The sequence below is a fragment of the Polyodon spathula genome, chromosome 18 (assembly GCF_017654505.1).
Source record: "Polyodon spathula isolate WHYD16114869_AA chromosome 18, ASM1765450v1, whole genome shotgun sequence".
In the NCBI taxonomy this organism is placed as follows: domain Eukaryota; kingdom Metazoa; phylum Chordata; class Actinopteri; order Acipenseriformes; family Polyodontidae; genus Polyodon; species Polyodon spathula.
The window spans coordinates 23,454,302-23,479,243 of record NC_054551.1 but is presented as its reverse complement, the minus strand read 5'-3'; the positions used below and the strand labels follow the sequence as shown (position 1 = coordinate 23,479,243).

The 24,942-nt window shown below is 35.5% G+C and overlaps 2 protein-coding genes across 5 annotated transcripts in view; one reads left to right on the top strand and one right to left on the bottom strand.

Moving 5' to 3' along the window:
* The window catches only part of LOC121330821 (parafibromin-like), an 82,654-nt gene extending 65,558 nt beyond the window's left edge, over positions 1–17,096 (bottom strand). The window contains exons 1-8 of the mRNA XM_041277646.1: positions 16,953–17,096; positions 16,153–16,258; positions 15,994–16,063; positions 15,630–15,692; positions 11,414–11,466; positions 10,565–10,653; positions 8,402–8,618; positions 2,477–2,575 (exon numbers count right to left, since the gene is read on the bottom strand). Of these exons, the coding sequence (XP_041133580.1) occupies positions 2,477–2,575; positions 8,402–8,618; positions 10,565–10,653; positions 11,414–11,466; positions 15,630–15,692; positions 15,994–16,063; positions 16,153–16,258; positions 16,953–17,083 (828 nt within the window). The 5' untranslated portion in view covers positions 17,084–17,096. The remainder of the gene's footprint in view (positions 1–2,476; positions 2,576–8,401; positions 8,619–10,564; positions 10,654–11,413; positions 11,467–15,629; positions 15,693–15,993; positions 16,064–16,152; positions 16,259–16,952) is intronic.
* A 722-nt stretch (positions 17,097–17,818) lies between these two features.
* Positions 17,819–24,362, top strand: LOC121294176 (glutaredoxin-2, mitochondrial-like). 4 transcript variants are annotated; one of them, XM_041217783.1, is made up of 6 exons: positions 17,822–17,994; positions 20,488–20,554; positions 21,510–21,686; positions 22,137–22,272; positions 22,526–22,621; positions 23,221–24,362. In XM_041217783.1, the coding sequence occupies exons 1-4, from the start codon at positions 17,918–17,920 to the stop codon at positions 22,242–22,244; spliced, it is 429 nt and encodes a 142-aa protein (XP_041073717.1). In that variant the 5' UTR covers positions 17,822–17,917; the 3' UTR covers positions 22,245–22,272; positions 22,526–22,621; positions 23,221–24,362. The 4 variants fall into 4 exon arrangements, with proteins under 4 accessions (XP_041073718.1, XP_041073717.1, XP_041073716.1 ...); XM_041217782.1 differs by having other exon boundaries at positions 22,137–22,368; XM_041217784.1 differs by lacking the exon at positions 22,137–22,272 and having other exon boundaries at positions 17,819–17,994.
* The last annotated feature ends 580 nt before the right edge of the window (positions 24,363–24,942 follow it).

Below are 24,942 nucleotides of genomic sequence, written 5' to 3'. Positions count from 1 at the left end.
TTGCTGCCTTCATAGATGTCCATGATTTGTTAGTTACCGAAATCTTAGTCAATAACTGAAGACAGATAGGAGGACAATTTCATACCACTTGAATTGCACCAGTGAAACATGGTTAACCGTACTGACGGCATATCAAATGCTTAGATGATAGATATGGGTGCATTCTTGAAGAACTTCAGGATAAAACAAAATACATTTCAACAAGGAATTGCATTAGTTCCATAAATTAGTTGAGCACAATGTGGTTTCAATAAATACTTTCTGATTTAAATATAGACCTACTATGTGGCAGTTTGGGATATTCAGTCTATTTAAAAAACAGGTAGGTGTTAATTTTTATTTTTTACATTATTTTTATATATAAATTACCGTACTGCTTCGATTTGGCTCGCCGGCGTTTATTTTTAACAATATGCTCTACAAACGCCGCAATATTTTATTACATGACTTAAGGCATTTTAGAAGCATAGCATGAGAGGCTCCGATCTGCAGCACTATACTCATGTGGTTTTGGGGCTGGAATGTAGTACATTTACTGACAGTTACCGAGAGGTGGGAGTTGGGAGGTCAGGGAGTACTGTACCAGCGAATCAGGAGTATGCATTGGTTGTTACAGGGCGGGACAATGCTGGTGTGGCAGTTCAGTCCAAGAATGTGATGTAAATGTTTTTCTGCACCAAAAATTACCTCAGAATATCAGCTCGATTTCAGTAAAAACTCAATATCCTACTCGTTATTTCTTTTTTTCTCACTTTTCCTTTCAGAACTGTACCATAAAATAAAATGTGCTTACTATGTGTGTGTACATTAGTTTGTAATTTACGTGCTAGATTAAGCCTCTCGTGTCTTCGGGGGCGTTACATGTACATAGCCAGTGTTGCGCATTTATTTGTTTTACTGTGTGTGTTTTTACTAAGGTGGAGAAAAAATAACTTAATGTTTGTTTGTTGATAGCGTCGTTTATTCAAGGGCAGCCTCTATTATAAACCTGACATATGACTGCGGCGTCAATACAAGGGTGTCTTTAATTAGAGGGAGGCACCAAATTGAAGTTATATGGTATTAGTCGAATAAGCCACTACTGAATAAGACCATTTTACTTTCCCAGCAGTTAGTAAATCGTCACTACTTCCTTAAAGTTAACTTCTAGCCCTGGCTAAAACATTTTGTGAGGTAGACTGCATTTCTACTTTCTAATTTTTTTTGTCTTTGTTAAAATTGAAGTGTCTGAAGGGAACACTCCAAAATGTAATATGAAAGTTGATGCAACCTACTTTTAAGTCTAAAAGTCTTTAAGTCTAAATTTTGGCAGATGTGGATAACCTACAGAGAAAATGCATCACTGCCAAGTAACTATACAAAAACCAATTCTAAACCAACAGGCAGGGATCCAACAGTTTGGATTCTCCCAAACTGAACAATACCGACAAAGGATAAAACCAAACCAAAACCGAAAGCTTAACCCTTTGCAGTCCTATGGTCAGACCATTTCTGACATTACAATTTTTCCTTTCCGGTCCGGTGTCAGACCCTGTCAGACACCATCAAAAAAAATGTCAAAATGCAGGTCTCCATCATTTTTTCTCCAGAAAAAGGCGAGAAACTTTCAATGGCTGATTGAGCCCGATAGAAAACGAAAAATAAAGGAGGCGGATCTGAGCAATACACACAGTCCCTTCACCACAGACATGAATAAGATAGCTGCTTCCGCATCCAGGACTCATAAAATCAGACATTTGCCAAGCTTTTTGAGACGTTCTAATAATAAAATATTGGATAGCATTATTGAGGAGTTTGCATTATTGTATTCGGATACTAAAATAAGGTGTTCGTATTCGCTACAAATGACAAAAATACCTTGCACTTATTTACTGTTTCACTAGAATTTGTTTAAAAAAAATGGCAAATGAAAAAGTTTGCCCCCCTTCAAGTTATAACACCACTTCAACGTTTTATTTGAGTTGTAAAGTTAAATTGCAGTTGTTTTCATTTGCTTGTTTAGATACAAAAACGCACAAGTAACAAGTGTCAACGTTATGTACTATTTATTTTGAACAGCTATTTGGCATCCTTTGTTTTACAGTTAATGTGATGGGTTAAAGTAACGCCTACACAATTTATTCTTTACTCCAGGGATATTTTTCTATTTTAACCCGTTACATTTTGTAACGTCTTAATGTAAAATATAAGCACACACACACAGAGGTGCCTCAATGCTGTCTCTGCCTGCGTTCAGAGCAATATAATGGCTTTTATTACTTTTTGAAAAACGAACAAATATTTAAAATTATAAGCGAATATCCGAACATGAAAATCCTGCGTTCGTCCCAGTACTAGTATTTTGACACATTATCAAATTAACGTGTAATGCGCAACTGGGACTGTGCAACACATCACATACATGTAAATGCACAGAGAACAGCAGTCTACCCTCAGGTTGTAGAAAACAAGCTGTATTTAAAATGAATGTTCTCACCGCCTGGGTTGCATTCTGTGTTGGTCTCTGTTCAGGAGCACGTCCCTCTTCTCTGGCTTTCACAGACTGGAGAATTGCAAAGATGTTCTTGGCAAAGTTCTGCAATTAAAGAAAATGAGTAATTGCTTCAGTATCTAATATTTCTGACATGCAGTATGCAAGGAAAATTAAACACCATCAGATGATAATGAACTCATTACTGTATAAATGGAAGGAAATAAAGGTGTGTGGGGGGGGGGGGGGGTGTTACTCTAAGATTCAGAGCATCATTATCATTTTAGAAAAGAATACTGTGTTCTTCAAATCAGACCCTGACCATTACCTTTCAGGTGCTGTTGTATCTGTAGTACCCATCGCTCAAAAGAAAATGCAAAATTAATTACAGAACAAAGTGTTTTAGCCATGACTTCAGTTTAGGTTCTATGATGTGACAGGTAAGACACCGTTCCAATACCTGGTAAACATTGGGCTTGCTGTACATTAGTACAATTTTTGAGTGGTGACAAAAAAAGTTGTTCACATTCCTGCTAGCAAATAAAAAAAACAAGATTTGTTTTTTGTTATTCTTAATATTTCTAATTCCAATATCTGAGATTGTTTTAAAAACTATATTATGTAAAAATAAATACTGTACACTGCCCTTTGTGAAAAAAAAAAAATTATAATACATTAGGTTGTTACTTATGTGCATGGGATTTACAACTCTATTATATTTCTTTGGAACCAGCAACTGTGTAGCTGAAGGTTGTGGCCAGTGTTCTCTTAGTGCATGTAACATAAGGAAGGGCTCAGGAAGAACAGATGGGGTAGTGAAACAGAGGCACAAAATTAACCACACAGTCCCTGAAAATGCTTGCAAAATGTGTTTGAATGATTCGGTCTTGAAAATTAAGAAGGGTTACTACTAAAAAATAACATTTCTAACAGAATATGAATGATTCACTCTTATTGGAATCAACACTTCAAATGGACTCTGAAATTCAAACTTACCTGTCAAGAACAAAATTGAGTGTGTAATTTGCTACTGTTGGCTTTAGCAGAAGGAAGCAATATCCAATCATTTGTGCTCGACTTATTCATAGATAGCAATTACGAAGAAAAGAGTAAAAAAAATATAAGATTGTCTATGCTGAGAAATTAAAGCATTTATTCCTTTTTTTTTTTTAATGGAACCCTATTAAAACAACATCTTGTCTATATTCGGTATTACCTACGACTCACATCTGACTAAAGTACTAAACAGATTCAATAAAACTACAAGCTGAGAAAACAATTTAAATATGAAATGAACTACTTACAAAAGCAGATACAAAAGTGTTGGCCATAATGATTAAGCGTGTTACAAAACAAAGACAGCTAGTATCTGGAGTCTCCCTACCATAGAAAAATTCTGCCACCTAGTGAAAGAGATCAAACATTACCTGAAAAAGTTAAGAAATGGCAAAAATCCCAACAAAACTTTTTTGCAGACACCAACACTTTCTTTTAACACTACCAGTGTAGTGATGTCATAAGTTGCATTACAATAATAAAATGTAGTACTTCATAAACTAACTAGTGCAATAGCACATGTATAAAACAATTACATATGTTGTTTATACTATCGCAGCGTCTGACAGAAATATCGGCCATCATGTTTATACCATGAATGCAGACATCAATAAAAACAGTGTATCCTCTACATGTACATCTGGTATACAGTCACATGGGATGTCTAATACAGAGCTTTAGTGCCAGCATAGCTCTTCACATAGGCAGTTAAGACAGATCCATGCTGTCTCTGAACTACCTTGCGCAGTGGTTCAGAGACATCATTAAATATGTTGCCTCCGAGCCGCTTTAGCCCAAAATGCTGCTGCAATGCTGGCTTTGAGCCGTAATAACTTGTCTGCATGAGAAGGGCTCAAGTTAAATAATTCAAATTTAGTGTTAATAAATCAACAGCGTTTTCTCTCTCTCTCTCTCTCTCTCTCTATGAAGGTCTACTGAGACGGGCCATTTATATTAGGAAATTAATTGTTATAGTTTGAGTGGCAAATAAGCTTTATTTTGGTGTGAATCTACTTCAGGTTCAGAACTCAGCAACTCGTGAAAGCGGATTCTTAGAAGGGGTAAGAACACAGATAATAGCAGTTACCTTATGCAGGATAAAATCATCAGGTAAAAACTAGGTCACATTTTGTTTAACATCTGTGTCATTTGCATTGAACACTCATGAGATAACTCCCTCCATCGTACAGATAGGGGATACTTAGTCACACAGATACTTGCAGATCTACACAGCCGAGCACTTGTAACGGCCAGCCAAATGTTGTCTCAAGCAGCTGAAGCAAGCTGGCCGCACATATCTTTCTTCAGCAGGTCTGAATTGCAATTATTTAATTGCATTTATCTTTTCACTCCAGTGAGGTTTACTAGCACACATACAAGGTGTGTAGCAATCTATTTGTTTTGCTCACTGCTACAGGTGATTTCAAGCAGACTACAGACGAAACCAGCCAGCACAGCTTGCTCGGGGAAACTAAATATCCACCACCAAGATCTGCTAGTCTGCAATCCTTACTAGGGGTGAGGCAGTCTCAATTCAAACCGTTTGATCTCTGGCTGGTAACTACAGAAACAAACATGACTGATTTCAAAATCGCTTTTAGGTCCAGGTGGCTTAACCCCTTAAGGTACACAAGGAATTAAGCTGTTGTTCAAACGGTTTCTTCTGAAAATACATTAGAGCGACTCAAGTATCATGAGGAAACTGTCAATTTGGAGGACCAGATCCAACCTATCAGTAAATGTCACACCCGGTTATGTGCACCTAATTGCAAAAAACCTTATCTGCAATGACCCAGACAGCTGTAAATTGTTAAACAGGTATATATTTATTGTATGCATTAAAAGTTAATATGCAACATTTCAATGGATTAGTTAGAAATGTGCACAGTGGTATCTTGCTTTTAAACAAGTAATGGCTATTTTGTTACCTTGGTATATGAATGTATTTAAAAAATAAATGTAATAATCCTATTCAAAAGTACTTGAGCCCCCTACTGAATGCCCAACAGCTGGTTATTGTAACTGTGAATTAAGCATGCAGTACAATAATTAACATAGAAAATAAATACCATGTAGGCATTCTACTACAGCAAGCTGTGCTTCTTTTAGAACAAATCCCCTGGCACTGCAGAATGTCAGAATCTGACACTTACACTTCTACACACTAACCAGACATCAAACCATTCCAATTTATGTCAAATGCGCTTTCCCTAACGCTCCAATTTATGTTGACAGTCGTCAAAAGAATACTTGCTTGGCAGATTCCAGTAACCTTCCTAAAACAAATGTCATCATCAATACTACAGCACATCAAACAAGCTAGGGAGAAACTTCAAAAAGGGTATTAATGCAAGAAGGCAGAAAATAAAAAATCAGCAAGATCACGGTTTAATCCCTGATGGCTGAATTTTGCAGCGCATTTAGTCTTATTAGAGGTTGAGAAACGGCAAGAGTCAAAACTACATTTCCTTTAGACACACATTTTATAAAAGCATCTCAGATGAAAGGCAAACATGAATCTCTTGTAGGCAGTTTCCATACGACCTGTCAAAGTACATGCACTTACTTCAAAGACAGTGCTTTGTACTGCACCAATAAAGTTTTTTAACAATGGAAAAAGTGTCTTATGGCAAGACAACCTCAACCAGGGCTACATACGTAGTTAACTCACTTCAATTTATATTTTTTTCACAAACAAAACTAGTTTTGCCATTTGCTTCTTTTTTGTATATGTTTTAATTGCATATGAAAAACAAATTTAGCTTAAAATATATACACAAGCAGATATTTGCTTGTTTACTTGCAAAAACCTGTACTACTACAGCTAGACGGGCTTTATGGTTCTAAACAGTTAATGCTTTATAAAGCAGACAAAATCAATAGCAGCTTTCATCTATGAGAACAGCACAAGACAGCTGTGCTATTTGTGTCCAGACCAATCAGTTTCACACAAACAGAGGTCAAACTGTATTACAGTGCTAGACAGGCAAAGTGAAGTTTACATATTATTTATTACAAAGTTAAAAGAAAGCCAGTTATCTCTAACAGTGATAGAGCCTTGTTGCTCTAGTATCTTGGATATATAGGCATATTCTTATTTGGGGTGTATATCCTTGTGTTCACAGCGATATGTTATACATACAGCGACACATCAGTTGCGATACGATGCGTATCAATATACAATAAATAACACATGAAAAAGTGTCTTTTATTGTGTAACTTGCAAAATAAATTCTAATGTAAACAAGTAAAATAAATTATAAAATGTGATGTCTACTGATGAAATACTCCAACTAGCTTAACATAGCTTTATCACTTACAAAGCGAATATGTATAGGTGTGGACATTTAACAAAACAGAGCTGGCCTTCATTTTGTTTAACATTTCCATTACTTTGATATTATTTCTTGAGGTTCATCTATGCAATTTGTACGTGACCGTCGTGGCTTTGCTTGGGGTCAGGGAAACATTACATTAAGAAATGCACAGCGACATTTTGTTTACAATTTGAGGAGAGATGCTTAAAACAATTCTCATGCTAAAAGTGTATACACAAATCTAAATGAATTATTCAAAATAAAGGGGGCAATTAAATAAAATGAAGGCAAGATCTGTTCTGTTAAACTTCCATATCTGTAAATATTCACTTTAAAAGATATTCCACTATGAAACATTTCCATTACATACAACGTCCTTCATTCTTGCCAATAAGGGAATAAAAAGCATGTAGTTTAAAGAGCCAGTCAACAGTCAGGAATGGCACTCCCTGAAGGTAACCACACCCAAACAGCATTACTGCAAGCTGAAACAAAGCATATATAAGACATAAGTAGAGATGCACTAATTGTGTTTCCTTACAACCAAAAGTAATCTCCTAATGCTGCATTAGACTATCAACTTATAAACTAATATGTTTATAAGTTGTCTCAATTTGATATGTATCAGTCATACAATTTAGACAATGATTAATATTAATTGTTATATTTTGTTGTTTAATCTTAATTCTCTCAAAATGTCATAACTGTAATCACATGTTGTGGTAGAATACAATTTGATAAATGTTGAATTAATGTTTCATACTTTTAGTTGTACTATGAGTTAAGTATCAGCTCAAATAAAAACATAACTACAGAAAATAACTAATCATATTAATAAAAATCCAACAAAGGGTGTGCAAGAGGAAGAGCCTCTGTACACTTCTAAACATAGTGAGTGAGACTGAGTGAGAGACTCAGTCTCAGTGAAATTAGAAGCGTTATTCAGCAGGCAATAACACAGGATTGTTTGAGGGACCCAAGTAATATCTGCCACTGGATATAAAGTACAACTTGCTCCGACTGCACTTTATTTTTCAATAAACCCGACAGCCTACATTTGTTTTTCACCTTATATTCTTATAGTTTTGTAATGATATGGCTGACATTGTATCGATCTAAAGCAAACCTTGAGGCTGTACCAGTGAATCGGTACACCCCCAATTCTTATTACATAATTCATGGGCAGATGACATTTCCGAAATCAGCAAAACACACAACCTGGCATTGAAATAAAAGGCTAATTACATTCGGCTGGCTTCACAGACACCAATTAGCATTTATCTTTGACTGCCTTAGCTAAAGCAACTCTACCGTGCTGGTAGTGCTGATTGCAGTGAAAAAGAGGCAATTTAATTGAAGAGTGTCATAGTTAAAGATATGCCAGCACCAAAATAAATGCATTGAACTCTGTGATCATACTAAAACAATGCTTAGCATTGCAATCTGTTGGTTACAGCAAAGGCAAAGGATTCTGGGTTCAAAATCCCAACTAGGGATGGACAGTTATCACATTATTCCCAGTTCCTCTGATGAATCAGAAACATTCTCTCTGAATTACCTTTCCACTGCTTTGTAAAATTGTTGTCCTTGTTCGCCATACTCTCTCCCTGCTGACAATGTCTCGAGTCGTGTCCACCTCGGCATCCACAAAACTTCTCTGTTTCAGTGCAGTAATATCATCGTCCAAGTCAGTTTTGATTGTTGACCTTTTCTTGGCCATAATCTTGGCTTTGATGGCAGCAATCTTTTCAACGGACATGGCTTCTGACAAAGACCTTTTTAAAAAGAAAGATTTAAAAAGTGTACTTGATTCTGTAACAGATTAAAAAAAAAATGACAAAGACCACATACTTCAAAAGATATCCCCGGATGTTAAAATTCAGATTTAAAATTAATATTGATTTGGATTTTACAGTCAAGTATATTTTTACCAAACATCCAAAATAATACTGGGGCATTATTAATTAAAATACTCTAACAGCCAGTGATTAATTGTCCTTTAGTTGCCACGTACTTGTTAATCTGTATTGGTTTGCAGTTACAAACATTAAAAAGCAACGTGTGCCATCTTGTGGGCAAAACTGAAAGTACAGGATTCTTCCAAAAGATGACATTTGCCATGACCTTAATTATCCATTTAACCTGTTTTTTTTCTTCTTAAGCACATGGCTTTAATGTAACTTATTAGCTCATCACTTCCAAAAGTTTATAGGAATTATTGGACTCAATGGAAGTTTGTGTCAATATAGAAGATTAAGATTTACTTGATACAAAAGTAAAAAACTAATTGCTAAACAATAAAATTTTGAATTAACTCTGATGCAAATTTGTCGCTATGGCGCCAGATTCAGGTGCAAGAATACCTCATATAGTGCCAGCAACGTTAAATTCTGTCATGAGTAATACATATATTATATATCTTTTTTTTTTTTTCATTTATGTATTTATTTCTTAGCAACCATAGATAATACTCGTTTTCCCATTGGGTCTGGACTACTCACATAACCCACCCACACTCCTCCACACACAGGAGAGAAGGCTTGTGTCATGGTAGAATTTGTGAGGGGGGCTTAATGCAGGGTTTGACAGTTTAGCACCAGTAGGCTCTCTGGTATACAAGTGAAATAAAACAACACAAAGTCTGAGCTAAGAATCAATGATTATATTCATCAATATTAAAACATTGACATATTGAACCATAGGTGATTCCAAACCAACTTAGGTTTGTTATTGTGCCACAATTACACTACCATGGTCTAAACCAATGAGGCTTGATTGTGGACGTCATGTTATTCATGGATATGGTCAAATTAAAAGAAGCAATTGACATTCTAGTCTGCTGTGCTCCTTCCATTTCAAACAGCAGGCAAATCTTGCTCAAACATCCTGCTGTCCTGATATAAGACATCACAGGGTAACCGCTGTACATTAGGGCAGGGGTCGGCAACCTTAATGTAACCAGGGGCCGCCACCAACAAAACTGAACAGTTTTTAACTCAACAGTCATGTTGTAATACCTGCACAAGACCAACGTACTTACAGAAACACAGTGGTCGAAGCATAGAGTACAATTATACTGTATTTATTTAAAAAAATGGAAATCTTTGAACAAAGACATTACCGCTATACTGCTGCTATTGTCTTTTCAGTCAACAATCTTAAACCACACAGAATTCAAAAAGAGCTTATCTGTGCAACAGCAAAGAAACACAATAATTTAAATGGGTTTCATTTACTAGCTGCCCGTTACTTCTGTGTTTCTCAAAGAAAAAAAAAAACTCCAACGAAAAATAAGTGCACAAGTAGTATTTTGAAAGTACGTTTATTCCCACCAAAAGTAGCCATAACACACAAATGCAGATTTAATCTATTCCCATTTAACATTACATCTGGTTATAAATTGAACATTTTGCTCCCAGCAAGAGAAAGAGAAAAAAAAACAAAAAAAAGCATCTGTTAAATTAAAACAAACAATTTAATTTGGCCAACTTTACCTCTGTCGTTCCGCTGGCTCAGCACTTTGCATACAGTTAAGCATTGACTATGTACTTATACGCGACGTTGGCTGCGTGCCTTGGAACTGTTGCCTAACAAATTACAACAGAATATTGCAATTTACAATCTCAATTACTAAAACAACTAGAACTACTAAACACTCAATAGTTCTAAATTAAGTTTTTAATAGTTATGGATAATCTCTACAGTCAAAATCATCTCTTACCTAATCTGATCTGTTTGCACAATGCCTTCCTTGTGCCCCTCCAAACGGGCTGCCAACCGCTCCTTGTCAAGACGCACTCGCTCTTCATCCTTATTGAAAAGAAACGTTTACAGTAAATTTGCCTGAGTTTGCAAACCAAGGGCTTGTTCTGTGAGAATTAATCCAGCCCCTGCCTTCTCAGGTAAATAATATTCCTTTTTCAAAGCACAGGAGGCTACCGTAGTCCTTCAAATTTAAGACGCAGCCCAAAATGTCCCACCCTTAACATGAGCAAAAATTATATCGGCAAATAAAGTTGACCTAAAATACGGGGGTCTGACAAGCATTTCCAATCTGTCCAGGCTGGTACAGTTTGTTAGAACAGAGCCCAATAATGAAACGCTGAAATTCTAAACGCTTCTCTTCTAATTCCTCAGGAAGCTAAGGACGCTTTTTGAAAATGGCTGCCTGCATGATGATTCGAGATCGGGCAGTGACACCGTTGTTCGTCTTTTCTCGGCAGTCAGTCACGTTGCTGTTTGTGTACTCGGGTATTCACATCTTGTTGCCAATTTTACACACATCGTTATGCTCAAAATTTAAGACGCAGGCCATTTGTTTAAATAAAGAATTGGTTTAAATTCAAAGGAATACTGTAAATCGGAACTAGTTGGCACTTGACCCATATATGAAGAGACTTCTTATAAAAGTACTAGTCTACGTGAATAAGTTTATAAATATTTTAAAGTAATATTTTTAACCAAGTAGGTCATCCTGTGCAATTAACTTTTTTTATGATGATGCTTCCTACACAGTATAAAACAAAAAAAACAAAGTATTTTATAAAACAAAATTAGACATTGTTTTTACCTCTATCCTTGGCTTTTTTGCCTCTGATGATGCGTCGTCTGCTGCTCTTTTAACTGTATATAAAACAAAAAAAAATTCACATTTAACATCAATGCTAATTTATTAAACTTTGAAGCAGTTAAACAAATTATTTATAGCAACAATTTTTAATCAATTTTGTAGATATAAAATAAAAACATCACATGAATATGTTTCATGAAGATCTTACCTGAAGTTGTAATCTATTTACATATCACCGAGTATCTTTTTAAAAGGCAATACCCAAGTTAAATCTGCTGCTACATGGTCTAGATTAGACCGAAAATTTGTCTTGGAGCAAGTAGCAGGATTATGACAAACAGAGCATTACATGTCCCTAGGTGCTGCTGCTTAAATTTCACACCTGCACTTTCTTTTCATTGTTAACATCCTGACAACTTTAAAGTCTGCTTGAAAGCTCTCTGAAAAATGTCCTCTAGTGCACTGGTAGTGTAAAGGTTACTGCCCACACTGTCAAACAGGTAACACAGCAATAACGATCCCTGAAGTGGTACGAAACAGAAAAGCCATTGATTTAGGGATCTCAAACCCCAGTGAACTAGAGCTGCCATTTTGAAAAACAGACTAAATTTATAAGTGTAAAAAGTTGTCAGGATGTTAATAAAACCAGAAATTACAGATGCATTCTTTAAACAGTTGTAGCAACATGTGGGGATGTATAACGCTGTATTTTTCAAAACCCCACTACTTACTCTGCAAGTTGCTGCTCGTCTGTTGAAGTTGAAAAAGCCTTTTGACACCTTGTGGTCTAAATTGGTATGCTGGCCTTTAAGACTCATTTTGAGGTTTAAAACCTCAATTAACCCAGTTTAAGTGGTACATTGAAATTGACCCAAAATGTTTTGTTTTTTTGTTAACAAAAACATCCCAGGGGCAAAATATATAGTGAATAGCCTCTCTGGTCATATGGTATTTACTGATATGGCCAGAGATTATACAGTGTGCAAGTGCAAATGTTAATTTGTTTTGGACTAGGGATGTCACTGGTTCAAATTTTGACAGTATGATAACCATCACAAAATATATCACGGCCATCGCCATACCGTGGTATAACGTCATTGTTTTGTAATCCGTTTTTAAATGGCTATTTAAAAAATGCACTCAAGGCAAATAATTTTTTAACAAGAAAAACACCTTAATTTAAAGTTTTAAAACAAATACAACACACTGGTACTGCAGTTCTATCAGGCACTACTTAACTGGAAGTGGTGTTCACTCCAGCTCACACAGGCTCAGCAAAATAATGATGCTTTTTTATTTCAAATTACTGTGAAGAAACATCAGAATATTAACATTTTCTGGGCTCAGTCTGGAAAGACAGGGGGATAAGGATGTGACCACTGCAACTGAATACCCTCTATCTTTATCAGTTTGGACGGCATCCTATTAATTAAGATAGGTTTTCAACCTGGGGTATGTGTACCACTGGTGGTACTTCTAAGAGTCATAGGGGATACGCAGGAAAACTCAGAAATGCACAAATAAAAATTGAAAGTAAGAGAACATAACGATCTTGAATTGTTAACGGTATTATATAGTGAAAAACAAATAATCACGTCCAGATTTTCCACTGTACGCATGCCTGATTTCGATTGCGTAGATTTAGGTGAAGCAGGTGTCTGACAATTGTACCTGGAGTGCAGTCTGTGCTGGCTGTGATCTTTGTTTTAAACCTGTGTCAGTGAAGCACAGTGTTTCTGTGTTTCTTAGAAGTATAAATGCTCTGGTAAACATACACAGTCATCATACTTTGACGGTTTTTGTTTATTACTATGGCTGCACAGCAATAGCAGCTGGTTGAATATGTCTTCGGTGTTTGATACATTTCTTACTGGCAATAGAAAAACTAAGGAAAACACAAAAGTCAGAAAGTGCAAAGTTACACAGAGTCCCTTTGGATCATTTTTAGTTAGTAATGAATTAGTTTTATCTTGAGGTTAATGTTTTTGATACTGTATATTTTAAAAGGCACCAATTATGCTGAGGTGGGAAGTAAACATTTACAGTGCAGACTATGTTGTATTATTTTAGTGACTTTTCCCAATAGAAATCAAAAGATTCCTAAATACTATCTTTTAATTGTTTGCATCCAAGTTTTAAGAATGAAGCTTCCTCTTTGTTTTTTTGTCTCAGCAATTTATCAGTCCCAGACTGTTGTGTAAATGTGTTTAGTAATTAAAAAGGAGAAAAAATAATTGTGTAAACCAGATTATTCTGTCTTATATTGCCAGTATGCTAACATTCATTGAATGAGAATTGTAGAGTACTTTAGCTGAAACCTCCCAACAGAAGGGGTTGAGTTAAGAAAAAAAGGTTGAAAACCCAAGTTAAGAGAAGCAGTGTTACCTAGCAATAGCCAATCGAGTGCGTTTTAAGACATGCAGTGCCTGACCACAATTTTTTTTTTTTTTTTAGACTGCATATTAACAGCGATGAACACAAAGAAAAATGAAAAGGTGGGTGTGACACTGTTGCAAAGTTAAGAGGCATCTAGAGGCCTTTTTTTTTGATAGTTATAAAATTGCATTCATTTTTGAACACATAAAACCAAAATCACTACAACACTATCAACTCGGAGACGGCAACATCTTTACAATAAAAAAACAATACACGTGCCTGTAGTATCTTAGACTTAGTTACAAAGTAATAAATATAACGTTTTTGATTCTCTGCTTACTGCGTTTCTCTTGACCGATACAACAGATAGTAATTAATGTTACTTATTTCGTTAGGTTAATTAACAGGAAAGCAGTGATGAAAAGTTATGCCTTGTTCTTGCTGATATTTGTGTTTTTGTGTTCATTTACTGACAATCACGTTTGCTAGCGGTCACGGTTTAGTAGTGTGGTTTATATTAAACATGATGTCACTTACTTAATGGCCTACTCGGATAATCTCAAGCATGGCAGTTTTCAGAATTTGAAATGTCAGTGTTCATTAGTTAGTTTTAATAAATGGACAAACAGTGAATAAAAAAAAAGCACGTCCATATCACATTAATCCGTGTGAACTTGGTAATCACGGTATAGAAAATAGTTGTTGTGATTTCAAAACCTTAGCCGTTTATACCGCGGTTTACCGTAAAACCGGTATACTGTGACATCCCTATTTTGGACATCACCCTAATGGCATTTAACTGAGAAATCATTGAGCTGTGTACACATATTAAGACCATAATTAAAAGTCACATGGCCTCAATATAGCAGCCATATTAGGCAATGTCAAGTTCACCAACACATTTAGTATACCATGTTAGCCTGTAAATTTGAACTTGATACGTAAAATTGCGTCCGAGCTATTAGGCTTTGAAACTATGCTGCAGGTGTCAATGACATAAATCACCATCTTAAAGAATTCTCATCATAAAATCAGACTGCCGGTTACCACGTTAAACCTTAAACAGCTCAGCTAATTGGGCGTCAATGAAAAGTAATACCCCTTTAAAGTGATATATCATCTTGTTGTCCGAATACATCAAAGTAGTGTTATAAACATGTGCCCGCCATCAGTTGGCTACATACATATCAGCCATCACTTATATACTGTACCCTTTATAACTGTTAAAGGTAACTGGCAGTTTGTGCCTAAAGCAGGAGTTCCCTGCTTTTCGGATGCAAACCCATTTGCAGGCCAATACATTTGTGCAACTGCAAATACTTTTTTTTTTTTATATTTATATATATACGCACACACACACACACTATATATATATATATATATATATATATATATATATATATATATATATATATATATATATATATATATATATATATATATATATATATATATATATATACACACACATACATATACACACACACACTATATATATATATATATATATATATATATATATATATATATATATATATATATATATATATATATATATATATATACACACACACACACACACACACACATATATATATACAGAATAGGCTGTGATCAGCACCACTAGCGGTAAAACACAGGTACTCTGAGCAACACGAGGTGCACTCTTAGCAGTGCCACACTTCCACTGCTAGTTATCTTTTTTACTTAAATATTGCCTGAAAATGAGGTTAATACTAATCAGACTCATGACCCCGTCCATTATAGCCGCGACCCCGTTTGGTGTCCTGACAGTTTGGGAACCACTGGCCTAAAGTATCTAACAAAGCAGAAGACATACCTTGTGTTGGTCTTTGCAAACCAATCTCAATAGGTGCGCTTCTGTCAATACTTGCAGATGTAGCTAAAAAATGAAAGTAAGGAATTAATACAAGAGGCGGTAAATTACTGAAACATTTTCTTAACTTAATCTAAAAATATTATTTTGCAAGTATCACTTCTAGCAAGCCATATTTTGTATTACAGTCTGTGGTTTCTTTTTCAGAGTAGCCACTACAAGTTATGCTCTGAAAGTTCTGCCTGCTTGCATATTTACAAGCATACAGTATAGCCTATATGGTGATGCTTTATATGCTGTATTGTTACCATTGCAAAGTATGCATGTTATATTGCTAAAGATTTAGACAAAAATCATTCACACTTACAACTTTCGCCATTTAGATAGGCCAGAAGATCTTTTCTGTCAGGTCTTCTCACCACAGGAATGTTCTCTGTCTAAACATACAGAATGCATACTGTCAATCTGAACGTGTAATTAAACTGTGCAATAACACTGCAGTAAAAAGACGACTAATGACACTTACTGCAGCCCTCCGCACATAGGAAGGGTGAGGGAGATGCACATTGTTCAGCAGGAACAAGATGGAATCCAAAGTGTAGTATTCTTTGGGTTGACCCTCCTTCCCTGTCCTGCAAAAGTATTAACGTGCGAATATATTAGGTAACAACAAAGAAAAAAGGTGTTTGGGAAAAGTTCAATCAAGATTATGATACGCACTGCACTATTTTTACAAATTTGTTGAGAAAATAACACAATTATCTCGATCACACAGTACTTGGTATAAAACCAGTGGATATACAGTTAGGTACCAAGACATCGTCAAACAAAACAGTCAGTAGGAAGCTAGTTCTCCATGCAACTTCAGCTATCATAAACCAAGTAATTACAGCAAATGAAAATACATGGCGTGCAATATTAGTGATGTAATGCTGAAAAAAAAAGAGAGAGAGAGAGAGACAAAAACAACCACTGGCATTATCAGGTCTTACTGCATATTCTACTTTAAAAGTTGAAGTACTACTGTCAACAACACATCCGATTACCTCCATGCTTACTCCAGCACAACAGCAGCAATACATATTTCCATTCCTGATCAAACGCATTTAGAAATAAATAGAAGCATTAGAAACTGACTCTTTCACTATATCAACAGTGACAACTAGTAAATGTGTAATCTAAAACGTTTGGTTGAAATACCGACATGATTTTCCCGATCCGTTAAAACTGAGTGTGTCAACAACTCCTCCGACTACCTACAAATAATGCAGTGGAGAAAAAAGTTTTTTGCTACTGCTAAAGATGAATAACAAAGCAATCGCTTACCCCCAGATGACATAGTTCGTTTTCACATTTTTGGGCCAGGAGAATTCGCCGAAGATAACTTCATCTCCCTTGGCGACGATTTCTTTTTTCTGGATGTTATACTGACGCAGGACACTCAACACGTCCGCCATCTTCACTTGCTCTCCACTGAGTGAAACTTACAGGCCCCCAGGAAGAGAAGAAATCGACTACTAGTGTACGGCGTGCCTGTCCGATCATAGCGCCTGATCAAAAAATCACTGCAGAAAACGCAGCCCTTCATTAGAGGATGTAGTTCAGTTACAGTGATATATTATATATATTATATATATATATATAATATATATATATATATATATATATTTATATATATATATATCCTCAGGTATCCATAGTATAGAGTAAGTGTTTGGTTAATATGTGGTACTGAAATACATATGTGTATTGCAATTTTTTTTTTTTTATGTTCCCGCTGGTGCAGCCATATTTGGAACTGACACCAACATTTACACTGCCACATTGAGAAGTATTTTGTACAATTTACAGCGACAGGGAAATGGTTTATTAAATTAAGACTTAGCGGTCCACGTTGTTTTATTATATCACTCAGGAACAAATAGTGTGCACATCATGAACAGCCAATGTACTGTCTGTAGCTTCAGCACGTGGATGCTCTTCCTAATAATAAACAGCACACGAGTCTGTATGTTCAATCTTGACATACTTCGTACAGTAAAGAAGAAGAATACCTGAAAATACTAGTTGGTAAATAACTGTTGAAAATATGGGCACATGGTGTATCCCACAGGCTTGTTTTTCAGGCAGTTCATGGGGCAACTTTTCTATGTTTGGGGTCGACAGATTATTAGACAACATTTCAAGTACATTTCAGCACGTGTTTCCGGGTTATGTTTTCAAACCTCGGTCACTGCTGTTGGTGTTAGAGTGTTGTGTAATGTTTGTCGTCTTCATTTAGCTGTTTTATAATGTTCGTCTGGAGATCTGGCATTAGTAACACAAGGGGTTTGTTTAACAGTTTCAGCAATCGAACTTACAAATCCAGGTAATGTTGCTGTTAACATGATTTGCCCTTTTTAAATACAATGTTAATTGCATTTGCAAAATAATTGTATTATTGGGTATTTTGTCAAAAATACAAAATGAGATTCTTTGAAGTTACTAATAATAGGCTTTGGACTGTGTCCAGGTGCCCTTTATTTCTCGGTGTAAATCTGCGCACCCTACGTCCGTACAGTGTATGTAACGTTCATTTTTAATTTAGCTGTGAAGGGAATATTTATTTTCTATTCAGCAAGTACACATACACTCACTCAATTCACGCCGTTGATGCTATATTAGCTACTCCAGTGTGGAGTATTTAAATAAACAGTACGATGTTTAAAAGAGCTGGAAGGTAGAGTTGGAGAGCATGTTAAACTGCTGTCAGATAATGTGCTGAAACTGACTTTAAGAGTGTTAGCTTTATCAAACTCCTTCAATTTATTGAAGTTGAAAGCAGCGTACTACTAATTGGGGATGATCCCGAGGTTAGTACGCAAGCTAAATACCAATTGCAACGAACTTGGTGGATGAAGTTTGTCCCCATCTACGTACTAAAAAAGGTCTCAATTACAACGAAGCCAAAAGTAACTGCTGCTGCCCTCTAGAGGATACTCTTACGAGGCTAAGTTAGTTTAACCTAATCTACCGTACTGAGTGGAACAAAATGTGAAAAATTCCAAAATATATTGGCAACTTTTGTAACTGAACAATTCATAATCACAAATCCATGTACCTGTATTTTACATATAAAAGACATTTACTTGTGTGTTTATATATGTGTGTATATATATATATATATATATATATATATATATATATATATATATATGTGTGTGTGTATATATATATATATATATATATATATATATATATATATATATATATATATATATATATATATATATATATATATATATATATGTATATATATATATATATATATATATATATATATATATATATATATATATATACAAATATTAGTTTTTATATAAGGGATGCCATTGCTGGCATTGCAATATATTCGTGTAGCGTTGGAATGAGTTTCGTGACATAACAATACGGAAAACGCTTTCCCTACACTCATAAAATCGCTTCCACAGTGAAAAAAAAATGATCTAACGGCAAAATATTACAATTACAGTTGAATGGATTTATTACAAATATCATGAAACAATTGAGAATATATTTAAAGCCGTACAGTAATTATGTATTACCCACATGGAACATAATTACAATATTTAATATACGAGTAATATATTTTTAAGTTATATATAACAGGCTATATGTATACTTGTCAAAGTATGCTTTTAGTAGCCAATGCTACATATTAGTAGGCTGTAGCTTGCATAGCGTAGGGGTCAGAACTGGTAGATGACACAACACAACAATATTGATACACTCGTAAGCGGTTGCGGCTGTCTTGTATACGGCTCTCTTGTATAGCTGATCGACGCTGTGCCGGGTTCAATATTTAAAAAAGAAAAGAAAAAGCATTGTATTCAATGTTTAGACTAAGTACAACACCAAACAAGTTAACAGCCACAACGTCCAGTCGGTGTCCAGGGCAGGGCAGGGCGGGCCCGTCCCGTCCCGTGGGCGGGGCAGGGCAGGGCAGGGGCGGGGGCTCCAGGGGAGGGGAGGGGAGGGGGGGGGCAGGTGTAAAAAACAAAAAAAAAAAAAAAAAGCGCAAGGGGAATTCTGTATTTGTTGTGCATAAATATACCCTTCAAGTTTAAAACTTAAGCATTAATAAATCCAAATAAATACACTAATTAAGATGTTTTAGTTTCTTAAAAAAAAAAAAAAACCTTTACGAAAAACCACATTTAAAATACAGTTTCTAGCAATCGCTCATATTTTGAGCCCCGGCCCTCTTCACTTCCTGTTTCAAAGCACACCAAAACAAAACCACAATCCTCAGTACTGTACTAAAACTGGAGATTACCTAGTCTCCAACTTTGTTTCGCTTTTTCTTTTCGTTCCAATTGGTATTAAATTAGTACGCAGCTGGGGATGATCCCAAGATACCATACTAGCTAGTACGCAGTTCCGTACTAACTGCAAGTTCGTTGCAATTGTCCCATTATGTTCGTGCTATGTGCTGGTGCCTATTGGTCAGAGATTAGAGATTTAACTTGTAATAATCAGTGGATGGCGAAGCTGAAAGTAATGGATTAAAGCTGGACCGTGCTGGTTTTATTTCTTTTCACTGTATTAATGTCAGTACACCTAAGCTGACAAGCCCTTATCAGCTGTCAACTGTTAAAAGATGATGCATTGATATACTTTGCATGGGGGAAGGTATGTTTCAGTCTGAAGCCTACTAGTTATAAATGTATAACCACAGTGGGTTATCAGAACTATAGTGTTATATACAATTGAACTCTGTCAGAATCTGTAAATAGATATTTTGTTCCAAGTTAGTGCATATTATTGAAATATACCAAAAGATTATTTGGCAATAGTATGATTTCTTTTCATTTCTTTACAGGATGGGAAACTTTACAAACAGTCCACCGGGTTCCTCCTTTAATACAGCATCTGCCAGCTTTGTTCAGGTATGTTTACATCAGTCAAAAACAGAAACAACTGGAATTCCTATTTGATGTCAAAACAATGTTGTTCCATGCTGGATATTGTCCTTTTTTATAAACAAGGAGGGTTGGTGTATGTATGTGTGTTGTGGAAAACAATATTTTCAAACTGCGATTTAATGTTATGTTCATATGTTTTGGGTAGGTCAATAATACTGTGTTACACAATTTTTGTTCCTGGGTAGTAAGTGTTATTTCCTAATTGCTTATGCCTCAAAAGTAAAGAAAATGTCTATTATTCCCCGCAAACTTTGCTTTTGTGACCAGGACAGGTAAATTTCAAAATATCACTATTTCCAATGGGAAAACGGGCAAATGTGTGTCTTTTCATTCACATAAAATCAGAAAAAAACAACATATGAATCCAAATTAACATGTATTTATACTAAAAATACAAAAATGACTACAGAAGATTTAGAAGTGATCAACTCACTTCTAACTCTTTTGTAGTCATTTTTGTATTACTTTAGTATAAATACATGTTAATTTGGATTCATATGTTGTTTTTTTCTGATTTTATGTGAATGAAAAGACACACATTTGCCCATTTTCCCATTGGAAATAGTGATATTTTGAAATTTACCTGTCCTGGTCACAAAAGCAAAGTTTGCGGGGAATAATAGACATTTTCTATACTTTTGAGGCATAAGCAATTAGGAAATAACACTTACTACCCAGGAACAAAAAAAAAAAAAAAAAAAAAAAATTGTTACACTGTGTAATCAGCAACAGGATCACTGACTTAAATGACTGATTCATTTCAATCACCAAATTCCCTGCTTGAACCACCTAGTGCTGCAAGTTGCTGTGTAAATAAAGGCTATTCTGACTAGTATTCTGTAATTTGTTAGATTTGTCAATTTCTAGTTTATGTGAGGGTGTGGTGGTGTTTGAAATGTAATGTTTACTTTTTTTTCAGGAAGTGGTTTCACATAACTGCATTGTGATATTCTCCAAAACCACCTGTCCTTCTTGTCGATTGGCTAAAAACGTGTTTAACGAAATCGGCACCCCATATAAAGTAATCGAATTGGATCAGCATGAAGAAGGAAAACAGCTTCAGGACACTTTGGGTGAAATGACCGGAGCGAGGACGGTGAGGTTCTTTTAACACATACTTGGCCCAGTTTTAAGTTCAAAGATAAAAGCTAATTTTCTCAGAGAAACAAAACTACTTTAATTGAATGATATTTCCAAGAAGCAACTTTACATTATTATTCTGAGTAATTATTTGCAGCTTCATACTTCATTATTTTATTTATCTATGACAAATTGCCTTTGTGCTTCAAAACAGGGCTCAGTTATGTTGTTTGTGTTTCTTTGTCTTTAATCTATGGTATCAACCACTAGTGTTAAGCATATTAATTTGATACCCAGTGTTCATACTGGTATTGGGGATTATAAAAAGTTGCTTATTGTATAAACACTTTTTATTGGGTTTGCTTGTCATTTAGATGGGTACATATACTAAATTGCAATCGAAAACACACACAAACCATTCTATGTCAGTGCTAATCTAAATGATGTGTATTTTTTGTTTGCCTAGGTTCCAAGAGTGTTTGTAAATGGTACATGTATTGGCGGTGGTTCAGAAACAAAAGAACTTCATAAGAGAGGCAAGCTGTTGCCATTGATAGAGCAGTGTGCCCCGTGATGTGAGGGAAGTGGAATGGACAACTCAAGTGGGTCTCAGCCTGCCTCCTGTAGCTTCTAAAGGGCCCTGGAAATATAATCTCTTTGGACTGGCAATGAGCAGAGCTTCTGCATTATACATATTGGTACAAATAGGCTGCATGTGTTTGTACTGTATTTTTGTTTGTTTTTAAATTATCAGACCAACCAGTTTAGTTGAGGATTTTAGTGATCATGTAAGTGAAGAATTTGGTGACTGTCATGTTGCTGCATTCAAACCCAAGATAAATCATGCCTTTGCAGGGTTTCTTGATTTTCACTACTACTCTGACATCTGAGACATCTTTAAAGCAGAGCTTGAAGGCCATTCCATAATCCATCTACCACTTCTATTTTAAGGTACTAATGATTACAGTTAAATTAAAATGTGCTCAGCTGTTATTGCTCTGTCTCTCTCTCTCTCTATATATCTATATCTATATCTATATCTATCTATCTATATATATATATATATATATATATATATATATATATATATATATATATATATATATATATATCTATATATATATATATATATGTAAAATCACTGGCAACAATTCACAATACAAAATAATGTTTTGTCAGCAAAATTATGGAGTACTACGTGTGATTCTCACTGTAATGCAAAACCTGTGTGCACTTAGGTTATGCTTTTTTCTAAATCTGTTCAACTGAATACTAAATCACACTTAGTAGAGGCATGTGTTTTGTTGAAGGGATGTCATTATTACCATACCTATTGTTTACCCTATGTTTTTGCCATTAAGCTTCCTGACGTTACTTTATTTCTGAATTTACCTCAAATGCTGTAGCACTAACTACTCTCTACTTACTTATTTATACATTGACCTCTGATCTGGTAGATCTACATAGCTACAGGTTAATCGACTATAGATTTACCAATTTTACACATGAACTGTAACATGTACACATTTCTCTATGTTACTGTTTTTTAGGGGCATATTATTCAAGTTGGGGTTCTGTTCCAATGCACAGCACAGATGGCTGCACTTCTCCTGGCAGCCCACGTGCAAGTACTTGGAAATCCCTGTGCAGAAAACAACTTATTTCAAGAAACTAATTTCCCCTACTGCCTCTTTTTTAACTTGTAAATTTTTACTGTAATTTCAAACTTACAATTTCATAAGTAGTAAGTAGCAACTGTTGCTGACAAGAGGTTATGCATAATAATAATAAGAGCTGTACCCATGTCAAAAATGTTTAGTCACATAGCAGTATTTAACATCTTGTCATCCAAGAGCCAATCGGCTGTCAGAACAGGTTGGAGCAGGACCCCTCCTCTAGAACAGCCAAAAACAGAGTTTAAAAAAAAAAGAAAATTGTATAATAATAATAATAATAATAATAATAATAATAGTCAGCGCAGCCTTCCCCCGTGCACGATACACTATATAGGGGCAGGCTGAAGGGCTGGTAGGTGACGTAATCACATACAAAGACATACACTCCTTGCAAAGGAGCCAGCTCTTTTGTACAGCGGTATCGGCGCTGTGCTTCAGTAAGAGAGGTCCCGAGTTCGCGCCCGCCCTCCGCCTGTGTGTGGATTGCCTCGCCCTGTGTGATGTGCCTGCCTGTGGGAACCAGGATCACTACAATATATAATGTATGTCTTGTATTAGTATTATGATTTCTATATTATGTATGATGTCGAAAAGCCCTTATTGTTTAAATGTAGGACGGGCAGAAATGCCATCCGCCATTATGTGGTATTGTTTTGTGTGCTTGAGAACCTTTCGTGAGAATGTGTGGCTGATCAGCTTAACAATTACTGAATTAGTTGACAGCCATGCAGATTTATTAAACTTGTGCGCATGTAGCCATCTCCATTTTAATTTAATGATTTGTTGATTTGGAGGTGGCTGCATAGAGCACATCAGCTTTCGCTGGAGGGGGTGTTAGAGGAGACCTGAGAGGAATACAATTGCTGTGTGTGCTGCTTACCTGTTTTCCCACCATCCTCAGGGTAGTTGTATTCCGCTTGTTAGTGTTTGGTTATTTTGGCCATTTTGTTTTGTTTATTATTTTAAAAATGTTATTTAATAAATCTTGATTGCAGCCAGCGTTTTATTTGCCCACACGTACTGCCTTATGTCCATTCATTTCCTGGTCTGATGTCACCCACACAAGCTATCCTGTCACAGGCCTGTTCCAACCCTTGTCCATTTTTTCAGGGAACACACAAAAAAAAAAAAAAAAAAATACAATGTCAAAAATATATAGCGGAAAGGACTGTTTTAAAATAAGCAGGCTTCCACTTAAATGTACTGAAGTTGGTTTTGTTTGGTACAGCATTATATTTAACAGAATAAGTACTTTAATTTAGAGCAATATGATCCTTAAAATATCACTTGGCAAAAAGAGACGACTGTGGACACATAATACTTTTAAATCTGATCCGTATTGTAGCATTATGTAAAATTCCCCAACAGCAAAATGCACAGAACTGCGTAAAAGGCAATGCAATTTAGCAAAAGATTAAAAAAAAAAAAAAACCCACCAGTTTCTAGAATTAAAACTGTATCAAAAGTCAGTATTCAACATTGCAGAATATATTGCTCGATAAGGCCCTAATGTCACAGTTCACTTGCAAATGAAAATCCACAAAAGCAACTAAAGATCGCAGATTTTTTTTTTTTTAAATTCATCATTTAATTATT